The sequence below is a fragment of the Lepidochelys kempii genome, chromosome 2, assembly GCF_965140265.1.
Source record: "Lepidochelys kempii isolate rLepKem1 chromosome 2, rLepKem1.hap2, whole genome shotgun sequence".
NCBI lineage: Eukaryota > Metazoa > Chordata > Testudines > Cheloniidae > Lepidochelys > Lepidochelys kempii.
This window is the reverse complement of record NC_133257.1, coordinates 91,499,922-91,519,130: the sequence shown is the minus strand read 5'-3', so window position 1 is coordinate 91,519,130 and position 19,209 is coordinate 91,499,922. Positions and strand designations below refer to the sequence as shown.

The 19,209-nt window shown below is 40.1% G+C and overlaps 1 protein-coding gene across 1 annotated transcript in view; it reads left to right on the top strand.

The window, feature by feature from the left end:
- Positions 1–19,209, top strand: part of SPIRE1 (spire type actin nucleation factor 1) — a 173,642-nt gene that overhangs the window by 142,810 nt on the left and 11,623 nt on the right. The window contains 3 exon segments of the mRNA XM_073331647.1: positions 3,653–3,822; positions 11,038–11,128; positions 14,769–14,911. Coding sequence (XP_073187748.1) covers positions 3,653–3,822; positions 11,038–11,128; positions 14,769–14,911 — 404 coding nt within the window.

Sequence of the window (19,209 nt, the reverse complement as noted above, 5' to 3'; positions counted from 1 at the left end):
TTATTTTGATGGGAGGGTTTTAAATTTGCTTCCATTTTGTAATTATTATTTTCACATTTTTTCTTGATGTTTGTTTTCATTGCTGTCTGCCCAGCTGAAGAGATGTCATAAAGATATAAACTCTCACTGAAAAGCAGAAGCTTCCTCTCAAATTTCATGCTAAAGGACATGTTCTTGTCCCTTCTACAGCAGCTTTGTGCTGTTCTGGTAGTCCAAAGCAGCTGTAAAGCTGGCTTAACCAAGTAGTGGAGGATTCCCCTTGTGTTAGGGAAACTTGAGGGTGTTGAGCCAGTGTGGCTGGTATGTGCCACTCTTCTCAGCCATTGGCACAGGGAGCATTTCTAGGGGAAATAAGGTGTGCACAAGACTTTCCTATTCCCAGCTGTGAAACAGAGCCATTAGTAGCTGGATGTAAGTTACAGCAGTCTTAAAGATAGCTTAAAGCCACTTTTTTGCTTCCCTGGACCTGTGTTGAACATGGCTCAAAGGACGGGAGCATCTGACCCTGAACATACGACCCATTTCGTCCTCTAAATTGAACACAAAAAAATGAAATAACGTCTGCTGAAATAATGTGTTTTTCATATCTACAAAGTTAATGCTTTCATTGTTTTCCAGAGCTGCTGTGTCCAGGCTCCAGTAGGGGTTGTTCTTCCTATGCCCAAATCTGTGAGAGGTTGAGTAGGATCACACATCATTTGAATACCATTTGAATGTCAGGAAAATGCTGAGGAAAGGCAGATAATCTATTAGTTTAGTTACCATGGTAATGAGCATGCTACCCACACCTAGAAAGATAAATTTTTCAGTATACTGATTAGTTTTCTTGTCTGAATTGAATATGCAAGTCCTCTATCATAATGAAGAGCATACCTTTGTGCTACAATTACTCATCATATAGTCTTTCCCCAGTATTCTCACAGTGTAACTAATGTAGGACAAATCTATATTAATCCGGAGAATCCATTTTCTTTTCTGCCTTCGCTTTAACATGCTGTAAAAATGTTAAGGCAAAGGAGCATATTTTACAGTAGAAACCAGGTCCAGTTTTCTGTTCCCATGATGTGTCAATGAAAGCTGTTTAGGACAGAAACACCATATGGTTAGTTAGCATATAATCTGTGATCTACTTAATTCCCTGTTTCATAAGAGAAGTAGTCTTACATGTAAATAAAAATAAATTTCAATTTATCCTAGCTTTTTTGGTCTTTTTGCTGTGTCTCACACACACACATACCTTAAGACTAGCCAGAGACACAGAAGTAGTAACACATAAGGAATTAACAGAATATGGCTTATGTAGTCAAGTAATCAAACCCAAAGCTTTTTGTTGTTTCCACGTGGTCTGAAATATTTGATAGCTTAAGAGAATCTCAGAGAAACCAAAAGTATTTGTTCTAATGCTTCAGATAGTATTTACCCTGGAATCCGTGACTTGCAACCCAGTCACTGCCCCTATATCTCTGGCAAAACTTAATTTCTACTGTAATACAATGGTCACTCCAGGAACCGCTAGAAACACATGGTTGTCTGGGCAGCAGCTGAATCACCTCAGAAGTGTTCACAATCATTTGTATGATCTAGAACGGGTTCAAATATTTTATGGGTATTTTTTTATTATAAATTTAGTCCACTGTTGGTTTCAGCTAATTGTTTGCAAACCAAACCTGATTTTCTTCATGGGCATTCATAACCAATAAACTGATACTTATTAGTAATTTCTGAGCTGTCCACTTTGACTATTCAATCTTTTTTTTAGGAGCCGTGTGGTTAATCAGCACATGGCAATGTTTCTGATTCCTGATTAGATCACTGAAACATTTTAAACCGGAGAATAACAGATGTGACTAGAGGGTAACAAACAACACTGTTAGAATTTTTGGGCAAATTGTTTGTGCTGAAATCTGTGAAGCTTTATTCATTCACGCTTTTTTCTACAAGTACCCAGCAGTTGTCCACTTGTTCACAAATAACTAATAGTCTGACCACGTGAATCACAGTAAACTGAACTCAAACCTTTTATTCACAAACTATTTTTTTGCAAATTAGGTGCGTGTGGGTTTTTGTTTTTATTTTGCAAAAAAACCTTCTCTCTGGATTTCCTCAGAGTAGAGGGGGATGATGGATGATATGTCGTATTTAAGAGCTATTCAAAACAAATTTGATATATTATGTTCTAGTAGATTTACCTGAAGTTTCACTTGTATTTCAGGGTATTGCAGTAAATCAGTAAACACTTCTAAATATTTGAATTACTTCTTTCAGTTCTGGGCTTCCTGTCTAAAAATAGGCCAATGGGGGCTGCGGGAAATGGCGGCCAGCACATCCCTCGGCCTGCGCCTCTTCCTGCAGCCCCAGAATAAACTATGTCTGTACTAGTTATTTACACCAGTGCAGCTACACATGTGACTAAAAAGGATGCTCCAGTGGTTAGTGTGCTAGCCTCGGATTTGGGAGGCTGGGTTCAATTCCCTGCTTTGCCACAGAGATCCTGTGTGACCTTGGCCAAGTCACTTAGCCTCTCTTTGCCTTAGTTCTCTAGATGTAAAATGCTGTAAGCAATAATACTTCCTTAACTCACAAGGGTGTTGTGAGGGCAAATACATTATGAGGTACTTATTCACTACACTGATGGGGATCATACAATTGCATAGATAGATAGATAGAAAGGCCAGATGTGTAGGCAAATATGCAAACCAGAGATGTAAATTTTCCCACTACATGCTGCCTCTTCCAAACACACAGAAAATTTTTAAACATATTGAAACTTCACCCTTTCTCTGCTCTTTTTCTGGGATAAAACAGACATGTCAATCTCACCTTCTCCGCCCCCCCCACCCTCCCGCCAGAATATCGAAAGCTAGATTATTGTCTAGGTTTAGACTGGGCGCAGCAGACCTCATGCTAACATTATATGGGCCTCATTCTGATCTCATACTAGTGATTATCCAGAGCAACTTTACTGGACTCAATAAAGTTACACCCATGTAAAATCTGTGTAGGTGTAAAAAGAATCAGGTCCCATGATTCCATTGTTACATGATGCAAGACTTGACCAAATGCATACATTTTCATTTTTAATATGCATTAAAATATAAACATGGGATTATGCACATTTTAGACAAGATGTTTATAACTCACGGTCATTGCTGTTCAGTATATGAAAAAGAAAGCATAATTGCACTTTCACTGGAATAGTTTGTGTTTGTTTTGTGTCAAAACTCATAATTTCAATGTAGAATGGTCTTGGTATTCACTGGAGATCCACGTGTCTGGTTTTAGCAGTGCATCCCTGTTTCTTTGGATTCTGATTATTTAGCTAATTGTAGCAAATCATTAGGTGGCAGGATGTTTATTCCTTTAAATGAGGATTTTTTTTTTAATGCTGAAGTCTAAAAAAATCAAAGTGCACTGCTATTTTTTCCACTGCTCTCATTCTCTCACATCATGTCTGTACCACACACCACGACCTGTAATTTCTGAGCAACATATTGCTAAAGTAAAATAACCTTACACATGTAATTATCATAGTGAGGTTTTTCACTGTGCACACTGCCTTGGCAGTAAGAGCTGAGAGGGGCATCACAAGTTGATTGCCTTGATATCTATTCCTTCTAACTTCCAAGTACAACCATTTTGTTTCTTTTACCAGATGTATCCACACCAGAGGCCTCAAGAAAATTAGCAGACAGCTCTGTAGCAAATGGTGGCTTGACACCACAAGCAAAGGTGAATGGCGTCAGCACTACCCAAGTGACAATGCAGCGAAAGAGACTCCTTAAAGCCCCTACATTGGCTGAACTGGATAGCTCGGATTCAGAGGTAAGACAACAGGGGCCCATGCTTTCTCCTCAATTGAATTGCAGAATTTAGTCTTTCTACTGATTCGTGGAACTAATAAACTGGGGCAGTAATTTCATAGATGCTATTTAATCCTGGGTTTTCTTAGTTATAATTTGAGGATTGGATTACTGCACTGCCAACTCCAAAAAGTTCAAAAATCGTAAGTCAGATCCTAAATAATCATGGCAGTTACAATGTGAGCAAGTCTTGTAAATGTATTGCAAGTGACATAATTTTGGTCCCCATGCAGGAGCGTTTTTTGAAGGCCCCAACTGTGAATATGGCTCCATTGTGCTAGGCATTGTACAAAAACATAGTGAGAGACAGTCTCCCAAGGAGTTTACAATTCAGCACAAAGTGTGGGCATGAGTTTATGATGTGGGAGCTGAAACTGGGACCTACAAAACTCATCTCATTTATGGGCAACCACACATTCTTTAGATCAGTGGTTTTCAAACTTTATTCTGGCAACCCAGTTGAAGAAAATTGTTGATGCCCGCGACCCAACGGATCTGGGGATGAGGGGTTTGAGGTGTGGGAGGGGCTTAGGGCTGGGGCAGAGGGTTGGAGTGTGGGGGGTGAGGGTTGCAGGATGGGGCCAGGAATGAGGGGTTCAGGGTGTGGGGGGGGGCGCTGGGCAGGGAGTTAGGGTGTGGGAGAGGGTCAGGGCTCTGGGCTGCGGGTGCAGGCTCTGTGGTGGGGCCGGGGATGAGGGGTTTGGGATGCAAGAGAGGGCTCCAGGTTTGCTGGGGCTCAGGGCTGGGGCAGGGGATTGGGGCTTGGAGTTGGGGCATAGGCTTATCTCTGGCGGCTCCCGGTCAGCGGCGCAGCCAGGGTGCAGAGGCAGGCTTCCTGCTTGTCCTGGCACCGCAGACCATGCTGTGCCTCAGAAGTCGGTAGCAGCAGGTCCGGATTCTAGGAGGAGGTGTGCAAGTGGCTCTGCACAGCTCTCGCCTGCAGACACCGCCCTCCCCAGCTCCTAGTGGCCAGTTCCCGGCCAATGGGAGTGTGGAGCCGGGGGTGGGGACAGCCCACGGAGCCATGTGGTCCCACCGCCTAGGAGCCAGACCTGCTGCTGTCCGCTTCTGGGGCTCAGTGCGGTGTCGGAGCAGGTAAGGACTAGCCTGCCTTAGCCGGGCAGCACTGCCAACGGGACTTTTAACGACCCGGTCAGTGGTGCTGACCAGAGCCACTGCGACCCAGTGCCTTCCATTCTGCGACCCAGTTTGAAAACCATTGCTTTAGATGGAAATAACGTTGAATCCAGCTCAGGAATGGATGGTTCTAGACTATTCTCAGTGGTGGAAGAGGACAGGACAAGGAGTAATGGTCTCAAGTTGCAGTGGGGGAGGTTTAGGTTGGATATTAGGAAAAACTTTTTCACTAGGAGGGTGGTGAAACACTGGAATGCGTTGCCTAGGGAGGTGGTGGAATCTCCTTCCTTAGAAGTTTTTAAGGTCAGGCTTGACAAAGCCCTGGCTGGGATGATTTAATTGGGTATGGGTCCTGCTTTTGAGCAGGGGGTTGGACTAGATGACCTCCTGAGGTCCCTTCCAACCCTGATATTCTATGATTCTATTGATTCTATGATTCAGCTCAAGCAGAGATCTGATGACCTGCAGGAAAAACATTACACCTGCAATATTAAGGCTTGCTGTCTGGAAAATTACATTTATTAAATCAAGTTCTGACCTTTTGGAAAATTACATAGGCAGTCTTTAGCTCTCTGGAGAGGACTCATCGACAAACTCTCTGACACACTGCTCAGTCTCTAAATATGCTCTCCAATAAGTTCCCCATCCTGTTCTTAAAGAAACAGCTCCCATTAACCAAAATACAAACACTCAAATGTAATAATAAAACAAATATTAACACACCATCCAAATAACTTCTAAATATAATGTTTTGCAATATAAAAATAATCCAACAAAAACACTTATTTTCTCTCTCTCTCACACACACATTTTGCTTCCATATGGTTCATTAACAGGATTTGAACCTGCAACCTAAAAATCCACATTCCTGATCTCTTCCACATGAGCTATTGAAGCCCTGGTAGTGGAAAGCATACTATTATCCCCTGTGTGAATCAGCTGATAAAGGGGGAAACAAAGTACGATCCGCAAGTGGGTTATACAGCCATTTGTGAAACACTAGTGGAATGTTGGGCATAAGGATTTGTGGTATCTGTTCCTGGTTCTGGGAGCAGAGTGTGATTTGGAGGTTACAGAAAGCATAGCCAAGTGTAACAGTGTCCCTGTTCCGGGTCAGCTGTGAGAGTTGAACATGGCACCTGTATCTGGAGGTAAAAGTATGAGTCTCTATCACTTATGCTAAAGAAGTGTGTCTGTTAGAATGGAGGCAGTAGAGTCATAAAACTCTGTATGTGGTCAAGCTGCTAGAGGTTGACAGAGCATCACTGCAGTTTTGTGGGTTATGGAAGCACATAATTGGGCATGTTCATTCTGAAAGGCAGTGTGACACAAAGTGGATGAGATTTTGGGTCTTATTCATAACTTTGCCTGAAGTAACCTCTCTTATCTAATCTGTAAACTAGGTATACAATAGTAGTAGATGAGGCTTTGTTAATAATAAGACTGAGGGGCAACAAAACAGTAACAGCAGTCAGTGAAAGACCTGAGACTAGAATTCATGTTCCTGTAGGCTGCAGCTCAGTGCTAGGCTAACGCATCATGATCTTTCACTTGGAGAAATGAACTGAGAACATAAAAAAAGAGTCAGAAAGATAAATGTAAATTGATCCTCATAGGAAGGAATAATAAAATGCATGATTATGGATTGGGGAGTACAGCATAGACTGAGATACCCATAGAGAATGCTCTGGAGGATAGAGCAAATAATAAATTGAATGTAAATCAACCATACAATACTGTTGCAAAAAAGACAAATCTTATATTGAGTTGAATTAACTGAATAGCTTGTGAAACAAGCAAGATAATCATGCTACCCTGCTCAGTGCTGATTAGGTCTCGGGCACTGTGCTGTGTTTAATGTTGAAGAAGTAAAAAAGATAAATTAAATAGCGGGAAGTTACCAGAGTGACAAAAATTGGGTAAAAGGACCTGTGAAGAAAATTAAAGAGAACCAAGCAAGACCATTATTTATGTTGAAATGCCATATTTATTTTCTGATTTTTAAGTTTGTGGCATATATAAATGACGGGGATTGGTATTCTAATTGTCTGTGAATGACTCGGTCATTTCCATGCTTGTGACTGTATAGAGAATGAATTGAGCTAACCTATTTAGAATTACTCACTGGGGTTCCCCAGATTATGATTTTACAATCTACCCTGAAGAAGAGGCTGCACACAGCTGCACTGCCCCAGGAGCAGACCAGAGAATTAACTGTGGCTCAACTCACAATATTTCCCCTGCTCCTCCTTTGTTCTGAGGGAGGACAAAATTTCTTCCGCTTTTTTGTGAGGCAGCTTATTATATGCCCATCTAGCTGGGTGGGTAGTGCTGTGATGGGAGGTCTGGAGTCCCCTCCCTGCCTACTTACGTGCAAAGATCAGTATGAGGTAAGCAGGCCCTGCTCTCCCACCCTTCTACTAAAGTCACAATCAGAATAAGGAGACCCATACTCGCCTGCGTGTCTGAATAAGGATGTGATAATCTAAGCCCTGGGTATTTTAAATAATTATAGAAATCATCTCCTAACAAGGCTATATCTATATATATATCTATCTATATATATATATATACACACACACACTTAGTTGATAATATTGGTGGTGACACATCCAGGCACTCCGCTCAAGTTATGCCTGTAAGCAGATGTGCCTTTCTCAGTAGCTAGGAGACTATACTTGTTTGGATCTGGATCTAAATGTGTCCAAAGGTGTCTGGATCCAGGATTTTAATTTCATGCCACTTCTGCTTGTGAGATTTCATATTGCCTGCATTAGAAATCAACAGCAAAGACATTGGCCTAAGCAAATTCCTCTCAAGAATCATGAATAATTACTCCACATGATTCAGTAGTATTAATTTGCTAAGGAAGCTTATCACTGTAGAAGTCACAGTACAATAGAATAGTTCACATTTTCTGTGCATGTGAGGAGGATAGGGCAAAGAGACAATTAAAAATAATGCGTATGGAGTGTGTATTATCTAAGCAGAGCTGGTTTTTATAAACAGTGGGAAATACAAAATATCCATTGCTCTCATTCTTTCCTAAATTATTTAAAACGAATAGTTTCCTTTGAATTCTTATGTTGGTTCTGAGCAAGGTCTAGCCCACCTCAGAAGTAGCTGAATGTCCATCCCCACCTGCTGGGGGAAAAAGAGGATGATTCTGGAGGCAGGGGCAGTAGGTATCCCTATAGAAGCCCTTTGTTTTCACTGGTGCTGTCTGCCTCTTTCAGCCTGATTTTCTATGGTACCTGGACAGATACTTCCCCTGCCATGGCTACTCCCCAGAAGCTCCCCTGAAAGAGATGCTGTTCCACAGCACAGAGTGAGAAGTAGCTCAAATTACTGCGGAATTTTAGCTCAATTTCACTCCCACTGAACTCAGTGGCAAAACTCCCACAAATACAAACGGGAACAGGATTGAGACATTTGTGTAATGGGTTTGGACAGGGCAGTATCTGATTGAGACCTGCCCCCGAATCCATCCTAGGCTTCAAAAATGAAACAAGAAATTATTTAAAAATGTTGAACACTATTTTAAACCAAAATAGCTTTTTTCAAAATTGGAAATTTTCATTTTTTAAACATTTAAAAAAATATAATTTGTGAAGCTGAAAAATGAAAAATGTAGTCTTTTTTTTTTTTTTTTCCTGAGCAGTTTTTTTCTCTTCTTCCCTCCAGGAGGAAAAAAAAAATAGTGGAGGAGAGGAGAAAGGGAAGAAGAGGATGGGGAATGAAAAACTCAAAAATTTTGAAAACAGAAATTTTCAATAAAAATGTTCTGAAGCATTATGAGTAAATTAAAAATAATTCCTTTGAGAAACCTGTGGAGAAGAATGACTTTGGAATTGTCAAAAATGTTCACGGTTTTCCACCCCCATTTTCTGTCCTGCTCTAGGTGGAACCCCTTGTAGTCCCACAGGGGGACACGGGAAGGGAGTGTGCCATAGAGCCAGCCTTCCCCTGTCTGCTGCTCATCTAGACTGCTCCACAGGCATTGGCTCCCCTCCAATCGTAAAAACAAAGGGGAGCATGGAGCTTTTTAATTCGAAAAAGGCACTACCACTAGCAGGTTTCTTATCTCTTCATCTTAACTTTTTAGCTGCTCATCTCTCTGTACATGAAAGAATAAGTGAAATACATCTATGACTATAATACCCTAGGGTTTTGTTTTTTTTAACTGCACCAATAGTTGTTTTCACCAATCTAAAAGTTTAATGTTGCATTTTGAATAGCAATTATTCTTCTTCGCAAATTTTATATTTATCAGCTGTAAGAGAACTTTTTGGAACCCTCCTTTAGACCTAGTAAATGTTACCAGACTGCTTTTTAAATTCCATGCAGGCAGCTAACTCCCAGGTTTTTCTTGGGTTTCTTGTGTTCAGCATAGAGTACTTGTAACCCACACACCTCTGGGTGTGGTGTTCTGTCCCAGCTCGTGGCACCGAGATCACTTACAGAGAGATTAATGAGTCTGCTCTACAGCCTTAGCTAACAGACGCGTGTCTTTTAACTCATGCAGTAGAAGCTCATGTACTAAACTCCAGAGGCCCAAGGTTTGATCCCACCTGCCGACGATCAGGGTCTGTCCATACTGATCGCCTGATCTCTAAGGTGCCACAAGTACTCCTTTTCTTTTTGCAAATATAGACTAACACGGCTGCTACTCTGAAACCTGATCATAATTTGTGACTCTCTGGCTTTGGAGATGCCATTTGTTAATGTGCTGTTCCTGTGAGCTTTTCCCTTCCGATTTTTCATAACCAGAGGGGGCACTGTTTCAGTTACTGGAGATTTTCCTTCTTAAGATTCATGTACCTCGCAAAAAGCTTGTCTACACTTACCAGGGGATCTATGAGTGGTGATTGATGCATCGGCGGTTGATTTAGCAGGGCTAGTGAAGACCTGCTAAATCGACTGCAGATCACTCTCCCACTGACTCCTGTACTCCACTGGATTGAGAAGACTAGGGGAGTCGACGGGAGAGCGTCTCCCGTCAGCATCGCGTAGTGTGGACCCCGCAGTAAGTAGATCTAAGCTACGTTGATTTGCGTTACGCTATTCACGTAACTCAGATTGCATATCTTAGATTGAATTTCCGCTGTAGTGTGGACAAGACCTCACGGCCTCTGAGACTGAGAGGCTGAGTTGCTTACTTGTTTTCAGAAAGAGTCACTGGTTTGATTTGTAAACCCCAAGAGTACAGGAGGCAACACTGCAACCCTCCTTTTTTAAAAGCATTTATGTCAGAATTCAACAGTATTCACAAACATTTCTTCAGCCCAGTATTCTTTTGTTATGCTCCAGTGATATACTGCAGCTTGTTTGTATGAGATAATTTAGACTGTAGTTTTTTAGGTGAGGGCAGTCTACAAGGGTATTGATTCAGAGAAGCGCAATTCTTTAGCCACCCATTAACTGAAAAGTGTTAGTCGAAGACCATTTCATTCAAATTCATCTCCCAGAATTTGTTTTTGCCTGGCTGCTATGATGAGAACATACTTATGTAATGAATGAGACTTCTTTAAACATAGAGAAGTGCACCAGGATTAGAGATTAGAGAACAGGGTTGTGGAAATTAGTGATTAGATTAATTGCTCTTTACCGGGTCACATGGTCACCAGGGTCACTCCTCATTCCTTTGGAGACCAGAGGAAGCTAAGTGCTTGAATCTTGATTTCTTGCTGATATGAGGTGCATACTTGTATTAATTTGTCTTATAAATCCCTGCTAGACACTCAGTGCCAGAAGTAATTATTAAGGAAAAGGCAGATTACAACAGAGCCACCTAGCTTTCTATTCCTGTTTTTAATAATATAATTACTGTATATTCCAGTTTATAGCAAAAGATTAACTTGGAAAAACCTATTTACACAAGGCTTGCCTAGTTTCAATATTTTTTGCAGGTGTATTGTTGGAAGATAAGTGATTTAATGATATAATTTATCTGTGGTACCATATGGGGTGGGTGGGTGGTTGAGAGTGAGAGAGACTGCCTCTGAAGAATTCTAATTCTTCCAATTTTGCTTACTTCCAGGAGGAGTCTATGCACAAATCAGCAAGCAGCAGCAGTGTCTCTCTTTCCCAAATGGAAGACTCCTTTCAAGAGACAACCTCTGGTAGAAAGAGTAAGTGTTCCATGTCTAGGAAAGCCCGTTTAAATAGAAACAGAGTAGTTGTTTTGCTTTCCCACCTCCTAGCATTTTCTGTCACATGAATTTTGCATGAGCATATTTTGCTAAATAGTCAGAGCAGATCAGTGTTCGTGGGTAAGTGTGTGGTGCTCACCCCAGGAAAAGAGACCTGCTGAATAGGTTAACATTGATTAAATATCCTCTTGACTAACGGTTGTGAGTTCAATCCTTGAGGGGGCCATTTAGGGATCTGGAGCAAAAATTGGGGATTGGTCCTGCTTCAAGCAGGGGGTTGGACTAGATGACCTCCTGAGGTCCCTTCCAACCCTAACCTTCTATGAATCTATGAACATGAAGGCGTAGGTCTGTTGGATACTATACAGATATAAGTTACAAGGCTGCCTAGTTCTGAAGACAAGTAAAACAAATACACGTATTTTAAATGAAGGAAAATATTGTTAAATGGGGAAAATAGTCTTTTCCTAGAACGGAATTTGCTATATGAACAGAGGCCTCCATGCAATGGAATTAACTCATTTACTTTAATAGAATAATTGATCACCACAAAATTACTGTGACCCTTCTTTCCTTTTTAAAATACTAAAAATATTTATTTAGAAGCATTCATATTATGATGTGCCTCTTAAAAAAAAAAAACAACAACAACAAAAAAACAACAACAAAACAAAAGAAACTGTTCAGAAGACGGAGTTGCATATATTCCGTGACTGAGGCCAGGTCTACACTCAAAAGTTACGTCGACTCAGTTATGTCGCTCAGGGGTATTAAAAATCCACACCTCTCAGCAACATAATTAAGCCAACCTAACACCCGCTGTAGACAGCACTAGGTTGATGGAAGAATTCTGTCAACCTAGCTGCTGCCTTTTGGGGCGTGTGACGCGGTCCTCAGGATCCAATGTGGACTGTGGGACTGCTGAGCCCTCATCTCCGAGCCACTCTTGAACCATTAATGGGAGGCTCCAGCCAGTTTCCCAGCCTTACACCCCAGAACTGGACCATCTTGCACTGGTCAGAAGCCTGGCCAGTGTAAGTTCATTAAGTAGTTCGCCCCTCCCTCAGTGTGGAATGGACACACACTAGCCTTTACAAAAAGAAAAGCAGTACATGTGGCACCTTAGAGACTAACCAATTTATTTGAGCATAAGCTTTCGTGAGCTGTAGCTCACGAAAGCTTATGCTCAAATAAATTGGTTAGTCTCTAAGGTGCCACAAGTACTCCTTTTCTTTTTGTGAATACAGACTAACACGGCTGTTACTCTGAAACCTGACACTAGCCTTTGTAAACTGAGCTGAAGTTTCCCAAGCACTTCAGCCAAAACACACTGTTTTCGGTAAAATATAAAACAGGTTTACTAACTGCAGAAAGCTAAATTTTAAGTGGTTATAAGTTGAAGGCATAGAGATCAGACTTGGTTACTTAGACTACAAATTTAGTTTTGTTTCTTAAGTTCTACAAACTAAACAGGCTTTGAATCCAGCAGTGTATCACCCTGAAAGATGGTACAAACAGGTTACAGATCTTCAATACGCAGACAAGACTCCATTTCCAGCCTGGGACCACCCTTTCCCAGTTCAAAATCTGTCCTCCAGACGTTCCTCCAGGTGTTGAGTTAGTGAGGGAGAGAGGCCAGGTGATGTCACTTTCCCTCTTTTATATTTTCTTCCAGCTTGCTGGAAAGATCTCTGCTGTGACGTGGGGATTGGTCCCCATTGCATGCATGCTCTCTCTGAGAAGTCTCTGGGATAGTGCATTCTTTCCCGGATAAATGTTGATGAACCACTGGCTGGTCCTTTGTTGTAATTGAAAGCTTGGCTGTGAGCATCTGCCAACCTCACAACATACTTTGGTAACACATACATAGCAAAACTTCATAGCTTTACATACAATGATAGCTCATACAATCCAACAGGATATTAATGTTCAACAGATCAAGATTTTTCTCACAAGGCATACTTTCTACAAAATATATTATAATCATATCATAGTGATGAATATGGGAGTTGCAGGGTGCTACTTTGAGATGCAGAGTGTCACAGGGAGGTAGACTAACTAGATGACAGGAGCGCCACTCTCGTCATTGTAGTGAGGGTCAATGCTACAGCAGCTGTGCTGTAGACGAGTGTATCGAGTGTAAACAAGCTCTTATATTCCTTTTAATTTTAAAGAGGATATTAGTCGAACTAAAAAAGAATCTACATTTCCTTTTTATAGTTATAAAGTGAAAAAAAATTGCTTTGTAGAGTCGATTTTTTGCAAATAATGAGAAAAAGAATGAAAAGTGAATGTGCATTTTAAAGTTTTATTTGGTATTGTCAAAATAGACTTTATCTGAAGATGATACATTTATAAGACTAAAGGACAGATTCTGTTCTCCACCTGGTCTTAATGTAGACTTCAGCTGAGTTATTCTGGCTTTACGCTGGCATAACTAAGAGTAGGATTTGGCCTTGCCTTTCCATATTACAGGAAAAGAGGAGACATATAGAAGCTCCCCAATCAGTGTGTGCATACTGTGCAGTTCCTTTAGGAATAAGATACAGTTAGTTTAGTCATTGCAAAGGCATAAACTGTCTTTTAACCATTTCAACTGTACAGCAGTATATGCTGCAGTTGCTGTTCTTTATCAAGTAGTTGATTTAGATCTTTGAAATATCATTACAGCGTTAACGTTATTCTGATGAACAATGAAACCTGTCATCATCAACCACTCAAGGGACTGACAAAAATTGGTTGCTTAACATGGATGATCTTCTAATACTGTTGAATCAGACTTTTTCTCAGCACACGCGGGTGGCCCCTTAAAGAATCACTGTCAACTCACAGTTGGCTGTAAATGTAGATTCTGTAAAAAATAAAATTTTATGTAACTTAAGACAAATAGAAATGGGTCCTGGAACTTTTTATAAAATTCCACTGAGAATAGTTGGTTGTAAGTACATTAAAAATCCCTAGTGTTTCCAATAAACAAAGTGCTGCCAATGCATCAAGTAAAACAACTGAAAAAACAAATATTTTTCTTGCTGTCATCTCTTTCAATTACGGTTATCTTAGATGTTACTCTGTAACAGTATTTAGTTAAAACAGATTGACATTAGTATGATTTTTAATTTGACAGTGTCTCTAAATATTTTCACGTTTCTAAAATGTATAGATTTCTCTGAAATCGTTTCTGTATGATTGTTAGCATTTTTTCCATACACTCTCTCTATGAAAACAGTGGCAAAGTAGGTTGAGTGCATCCTTCAGTGCCCTTTGATTTTAAAATTTATATTCAACAAGGGTGGAATTTCTATGAGTGAATACCAGCAAACTGCGCCTTCAGAAACCTGAATTATGCACAAAGATTGGCATTTGCACGTTAGTGTAATTGCATGCCCACAAGATTTTTTTATAGGGGTGAAACTGTAGGTGCCTTTGCATTTTTGTGGGGACACACACTTCATTGCCTAGTTTTGAAAATATGGCCCATTTAAAGACTATATGAAGATATTCTATCTTGTGTTACTTTGGAAATTAACAATAGATTTTCTGCCAGAACTGTGCCTGTTCCCAGTGTTAGTCCAATGACCATGCAATTACACTGTTTAACTTCTGCTGGTTGAATCTTTAGTGCCTCCAAAGTTTTTGCCAATATCATCCACGCCACAGCCAGAGAGGCGGCAACCACCGCAGAGACGACACTCCATTGAAAAGGAAACGCCGACTAACGTGAGACAGTTCCTACCACCTTCAAAACAGAGCTCCAAGTCACTTGTAAGTATCATGAGCATTGGCTATAGTGTGAGAAGGTCAATAACTCCACAGTGGTGATAAGACGGAAGCTTTCTAAGAGTTTAAACAACATTAAAACTTAGCTACATTGTGATTAGAGCTGGATGTAAAGCAAAATCCCAAATTCAAACCAGTCCTGAATTTTTGGGGGAGTTTGGATCAAGATTCAATTTTCTGCCTCTCTGATGTTGTATTGAACCAAAACCCCAGGTTCAGATGTCCCAGAACTTTGAAGAAGTATGGTATCCTGATCTGAACTTGGTGACTCAGACCCATCTCTAGTTTTTATTTCAGCCTGTCTCAGAAAATAATATAGCTTCTAAATAACACATTTGGAGTTGCCTCCTTTCAAATGGAAAAGCAGATAATCTATTTTCTCTTTATTATTGGGGTATTTTAATTCACTGCTGAAGGAATGGATGGCTTTCTCTTCCTCACTTGTAAAGAGCTAGTTTGGTTAAAGTCCTAATGTGAGAGAAAAATCTTTAAAGAGTCTAACTCTTGGTGTGACCACATAGCATTGTTGAGGTCACTGAGGCATAAACTGTTTTGCTCCTTGAAAAGAAAGTACAGTACATTTGATCAATTAGCTTTAATTGAGAACTATTTTCCAACAGAGCCTAAGTGGCAAAGGGGACGGAATGTTGGCTCTTTTGTGTTGGCACAGTGTACTTTGCAACTTAATGTGAGAGACCTGGATTCAATTCCTGGTCTCTTGTTTTCCTTAGCAGCAGGGGCTCAAAGTGCCCCTTTGAGGTATCTGTGTGCAGAGAGATTGATAGGAGCATTCAGTGGAAGGAGGACTCACCAGTCCTCCACTTGACAGAGTGGCACGGATGGGCTTTGAAGTCCTATTTATTTTTCTTTGGCTAAAGAGATGGTGGCTGTGGGGCAAGTCCTTCAGAATGATGAGGTTGAAGTGTAATAACACAATAGTCTTCAGGGATACGGAGGATATTTTCCCCACTTCTACACAAGGGAAAAAATTGACTTTGTATCACATGCTTCTAACTTGAATACAGCTTCTGGTCCTGCGTGAATGGCATTCAGTAATCTTCACTCATTTTTCAAGGAACAGTAATGAATCCTGCAGAGTATAGCACAACTAGAATTTTTTCTCCAAGAGTTTGTTTGGAGTGTAACTTTTGGAACCTCTAACACTGAAGAGGAGAGTTCATGGATGAGGGCATGATCAATGTAAAAAGAATTTCATTACTGTAATGTGCAGCAGTTGTTATATGTGGGACCACAAGATTTATTTTTGCATAGGTATTCACAGAATACGCTAGAAATATGCAAAGGAAAAAAGCTCTGTGTATCATTTTGAGGTGTTTGCTGTTTTTACACTTTCAGTATTTCTAAACAAATTACGTTGTGATATTGATCCAGCCAATGTACTGATATTGATCCAGCGCAAAACTTGGAGAACCATGTGACTTAAAAAAGCTTAAATATGAGGTCATTGTTTTAAGTAGCTTGATTAAGTTTTTCACATGATTTATTTCAAATGATCATAACTGTTTCTTTCCTTCTGTATAAGCTATTCATTGGTTTTTGGCAACTGTCAAGTGGTGTATGGAGGGGTGGAAGTGGGGGTGTGTAATAGAACCAATAGAGAGAAATTCTAATCAGCCTACCAAAATGAAACAACAACAAAAATAAGCAGCAGAAACCTCAAGCAAAAGCAGCAGGGAAACATCTGTGGGAGTCCTGCAGGGTCACATAAATGAGTGTTTCAGATCATGTTGGGACAGTTTATTTACTCTAAAGAACTCTCTGTCATCCCTCACCCAACTTATTCAACATGCTTTTGTGTATGAAGTGAAAAGGAAGAAAATTGATGTTGAAATGATCTTTTAATGCAGTCTGTTTTATGTGCCGCTGTTAAATATATTTGTTAATCTTTGAAATAGTGCCCTCTGGAGGTGGGTAACTGATAAATCATTTGATCTTTTTGTTTTAATTCAATGCAAGGTTTTCAGTATTAGTCTAACAGTAACCTAACCAGCTCCTGCACCCTAACATGGAATTGTTCACCACTCATACAAACTGGCATCTCTTATTTTCTATACCAGACACTGCATTTGTGATGCTGCAGTTCCTTGAGTGGAAGCCTCTAGATAACTGCAAAAAATGCTTTACTTTTTATTTGACTACACGCTGCTTCATCCTTTCCTCTAGGATTGATGGAGTTTCTAATTCTTATCTGCTCCAGTGACAGAAATTTCCCTTCAAGGTGAAAGAGCTTGTCATTAAATAGCCATCAGTGCCAATGAAAAAAGGCCATTGCTACAGTTTCTTAGCAGGATTAGCAGGCAACTGGTCTGTCTTGCATACGAACTAGGATTTTGTGAACAGGCATCTCAGCATACCAAGGGAATTAGAGCTAAAGTAAGAGGAGTGGGGCGAAACAAACTTGGAAAAATTCCAAACAGCCCTTTTTCATGTCAACATATCAATGGTAAATGAGACGTCGCAGAAACTGCAGCTCGGGAGTTCACTATGTTTCCAGGTTTGGCCTTGTGGTGTACCTCCAAAAGTCACCCAACTTGGTACCTAATCAGTAAGATACAGTCAGTGCACTGAGGTGTATATGTGAAAGCCTTCATGACTTTTCTTATTTTCATGATCCAGAATCCCTGCTAACAATTTCATTCATGTTCAGCGTTCCCTATTCTGCTTCCTATCTATTGTTCAGGTTCCTAGGATAACCAGTTTTTTCCCAAGGATGACTTTCAGATCATTTTTTTCAACCATACAAACAGCTTCTCTGCTCAGCTCTCATCCCTTTGAAGCAGCCCTGGTTGGAGTGGCAAGGGCTATGTATTATCTGTGTGACAGAGCTTTTACCAGCAGGTGGAAACCCCCAAAGGTTTGCCTCTTTATGCTGGCTTTGGAGATTATCTTTACAAGCACATGCCTTCTAGGAGCACTTCCTAAACTGTGGCACGCATTAACAGCTTAGATTGGCACACTACTCCTGATTGAGATTGATTTCAGTGTTTGTAGAATACTTGTGTGTGTTTAGATCCTTCAATCACCTCAAGGGAAAAAGAAATCAGTTGTGAAAGGACAGCAAACTAAAAATGCAACATCATAAGGTTATCAGTGGGACACGTTTTCCAAATCTTAAATATACAGCACATGAAGATCCACCAGCCTTCACAAGCAAAACCACTGTGATCCTTGGACTGTGTTGAAAAGATTAAGCTGTTTGTTGCTTTAACAGGACATACAGTATCATGGAATAGAATGGCATTTCTAAGCAAAATATTACTTAAAACCCTAACAATGGTTTTAGTCTTTGATGCACTTAAGTATCAGAACTTCCAGCATGATCAGTAATTGGCTTGCACCAGGTTAGGTCAACCAATTGAGAAGAAAATAAGAACTCCCCCAAACCCATTTTTAGAACTGAACAGGAAACAAAAATTTTTAAGGTTCTCAAAGTTGGTCGGGGGGTTTCCTCCCATTTCTGGTCCCAACCAGAAAATATTGCAACGCTATCTACAGTCTAGAGATATCTAACTGAGTAGTCCAGACTGAAGATGTCTAGTTAGGCATAGACTTTAGAGTGCCTAACATAATCTGAATTGCATAACTTTTGTATTTCACCCAGCACTTGCAGATGCAGTACTTCCTTGCTGTGACGCTTTTGAATACATGGTAATGACTTGTAATGCAAAGTTTTACAACACATTGAGTATAATGAATACATTAATATGAAACATGTACTGTTTATACATAAGTAGCATGAGCTCTTAGGTGAGGATATATTGAAAATAATCTACAAAGCGCTTATTTCGTATTATGGATATTCAGACTACATGTTGTTCTTGGTATAAATTCACCACAGTTACACTATAATAGCTCTGATTGAGCCCTTGTTATGCTGTGACTGCATAGTCAAAATATTAAGCAAATTCTTTATAAGTTACTTTTCTGTACTTAAAAAGTTAATTATCTTTTAACATGGCTTATTTTTTTCCATTTAAAAATAACCACACTAAACTGTCTTTAATATCAATTGATGATTGGATTCAAATCCAGAAAAACAAGGACATTCAGAAGCCAGGTTCTGTCCTTAACACACTCCATTGAGTGTAGGTATTGCAGAGGACTTAGGATATTACACACACTACCATATGCAGCCCCTACACATGGACAAGGATTATGGATAGGAGTTAAAGCTAAAACTCTAAAATATTACTGTTTTTGTAAACTTTAGTCGTTGGTTAGTGTAATTTTGATTAGCTTACTTTAAAGACTGAGCTAATGTT